The 2998-nt window shown below is 36.6% G+C and overlaps 1 protein-coding gene across 1 annotated transcript in view; it reads right to left on the bottom strand.

Annotated features, from left to right (window-relative positions):
* The window catches only part of LOC100632716 (splicing factor 3B subunit 4-like), a 2947-nt gene extending 458 nt beyond the window's left edge, over positions 1-2489 (bottom strand). Inside the window, 8 exon segments of the mRNA XM_020001998.1 lie at positions 1-194; positions 257-450; positions 495-578; positions 962-1142; positions 1378-1506; positions 1604-1749; positions 2101-2184; positions 2234-2489. The exon segment at positions 1-194 is cut by the window's left edge and continues 4 nt beyond it. Of these exon segments, the coding sequence (XP_019857557.1) occupies positions 1-194; positions 257-450; positions 495-578; positions 962-1142; positions 1378-1506; positions 1604-1749; positions 2101-2184; positions 2234-2267 (1046 nt within the window). The 5' untranslated portion in view covers positions 2268-2489.
* Positions 2490-2998: the final 509 nt, after the last annotated feature.

Raw genomic sequence — 2998 nt, 5'->3', positions numbered from 1 at the left:
GGTAAAGGAACATGAGATGGTGGAGGTCCAGGGGGAGGGCCCCCAGGGGGTCTGGGGGGCGGAACCCCAGGAGGAGGAGCCCCGGGAGGTCCTGGGGGAAGTACTCCAGGAGGTCCTGGGGGAGGGGCCCCAGGGGGTCGGTGAGGAGGTACCCCGGGGGGAAGATGCATATCACCCATTAAAGGTACACCAGCCTAAGGATAATAATAATAAATTAATTAATAAATAATAATAAATAAATAAATATAATAAATACTTGATGTATTGGTATTTGATGGAGTATGAGCTGATGGCCAGGGGGTGGGGCAGTCATCCCAGGGAAGCCAGGGGGAGGGGGCCCTCCAGCGGAAAATAGAGAAGGAATAGGAACAGGATTAGACATACCAGGGAAGAGTGGGGCTGGAGCCATGCTGGGGGCAGCTGGTATGGGGAACCCTGCTGCTATAGCAACTGAAAGAGAATGATAAAGAGAGAGGGGGTGTGGTCATTAGTACCAGGTGCTTTAGGAGGAGCATCAGCGAACAACTGATGAGGTCTGTCCGTTTGTAGCAAGGGACTCTGCTTAGCCAAATAACGCTCTGTAATGAGGAGAAAATGAGAATAATAATTAAATTAATAATAATAATAATAATACATGTACTTATGTGATGCTGGAAATTAGAGTCAGTCCTTCAAGTTGCTCGAAAATAGAGCCAAAGTCCCTGTACTATAGTACATGGTCTTTGGCCAAATTTTGCCAAAATTGAAAAAGGGAAGAAATCTCTATTTTTATGAATTTATTTCATGCATATACAGTACATGTTCCTGTAAGTTCCGATCTTATACAAAATTAGTTTAAAGATGCTCCGAAATCAGGTCAATTAAAGTACAGTGACTTTAGTCAAATTTCGCCAAAAATGAAAAGGAGAGAATTCCCCACACACAATAAGCACTAAAGTACATTAGATTATAAATATAATACCTTCCCATGTCCCGTGTCTCTCTCCTTTGGACTCTTTCTTAAAAGCGTACGAAACTGATACTTGTCTGTTGCATAAATACTGTCCATTCATTGCTTCAATGGCTGCATCACTGGCATCAAAACTAGCAAAATTGACAAACGCAAAACCCTTAGAACCACCACTGTCAACATCTCGCATTATCTGGGGAGAAGGAGAGAGAGAGAGCAATATTAATGAATGATGGTATAATGTAGTACAGCGACTTTGGCCAAATTTCACCAAAAATCACCAAAATGAAAATTAAAGACTTCTCCATCTTTATAATTGTTTCTGATATATATACATGTATTTATGTTGTGTATCAAGCTTGAGCTGATTCCGATCAAAATTGGATTTTTAAAACAAATTTTGGTACTTTAATGTAACGGTAATATACCTTAGGTGCTTGTAGAATGACACCAAAAGCTGAGAATATGTCGTAAAGCATTTTCTCATCAATCTCTGGATCAAGATTACCAATAAAGAGGTTAGCACCTATGTCAAGACTCTTCATGTTTGACGCTGCCTAATGACAAAAAAATTTATTATACTTATAATAAATACAACTATTATTATTATCATTATTATTATTATTATTATTATTATTATTATTATTAGCTAACCTTATTGACACGAATTGGTTTCCCGTACAGTTTAATCATATTCATTATTTTAATTGCATAGTCAGCATCGTCCTCCCCCATAAACTCAACGAACCCGTACCCCTGATGGGTCTGAGTGATCCTGTCACGTGGTATGTGAATATTTACTGTAGGGTGGGCATTAATTAGAAACGTTAATTAGGGGAGAATTTGCTACATTACAATGGTCTTAACTTAAAAAATTGAAGTCGGAATCACCTCAAACTTTCTACACAGCATAAAGACATCAATATGTATCAGAAAATGTAATAAAAATTTGGAGTGATTTCGGAGCCATTTTTTGGAAAAACCATGGGCTATAGTACAGGGTATTTTTCAGAATTTTGACGTTTTTTTTAAATGGCCATAACTTGAAAAATTGAAGTCGGAATCACCTCAAACTTTCTACACAGCATAAGGACATCAATATGTATCAGAAAATGTAATAATTGACAGTAACTCAAGATAGCAGTGCATACCCACAGGTCCAGCTTGAAGGAATAATTCCCAAAGGACACTCTCTGAGACCTTCTCATCCAATCCACCAACATATATAGTAGCATCTAACAGACACACAGCGATTGCTAGACTAATGAAACATCATCATTGTACCTTGATTCCTTTCTTGTATGGGTCCTCCCGCCATTTTAAATTTATAATTATTTAAACCACACCCAAACTATTAGGCTTATTAATGATTATAAAGGTAATTAAACACATGTATGTATGTACATGTACATTTATGGTATGAATTAGTTCTTTTCTTGAGGTAGTTTAAGACCAACAAGATGAGCACTCTCCGCAACAGAACGTTCTCCTTTCTTCTGATACTGTTGTATGAGATCCTGTAACATAATGATAATAATAATAATAATAATAATAATAATAATAATAGATATAAAGTATTAACTATCATCATTTTTAATAACGTATAATTGATGTAAAACATCTATAAAGTGAATAATAAATTACAGTGCAGTTCCATGTACTTGTTATTAAAATTAGATACAATTTTTAAAGAACTGCGCCCACACAGTCTGTCACATGCAGCTGCAGTGACTAAAATGGGAATGACCCAGGCCACTCTTTGCACAGAATGGGTTTATGTAATAATTTATGCAAATAAATAATCAATATAACACAGCTGCAGCAAAAAAGTTTAAAAACATTAAATAGCAAGAAGATATTTAAATAAGCCATGCATAGTGTCAGCAATAATAATAGCAAAATAAAACCAGCAACTAACATCCATCTACTGTAGCATAAATGTTATTTTACATAAATCTCATACAGTCCAACAGGATTATCTTCATTATTAGTCCCCTCATCCCCACAGACCCTCATCTGAATATTGTCAGTGTAAGAATTGCTGCCATA

This window comes from Amphimedon queenslandica, unplaced genomic scaffold (genome assembly GCF_000090795.2).
Source record: "Amphimedon queenslandica unplaced genomic scaffold, v1.1 AMPQUscaffold_12996, whole genome shotgun sequence".
Lineage (NCBI taxonomy): Eukaryota > Metazoa > Porifera > Demospongiae > Haplosclerida > Niphatidae > Amphimedon > Amphimedon queenslandica.
Note: the sequence above shows the minus strand (reverse complement) of the source record. Positions and strands in the feature narration are given on the sequence as shown.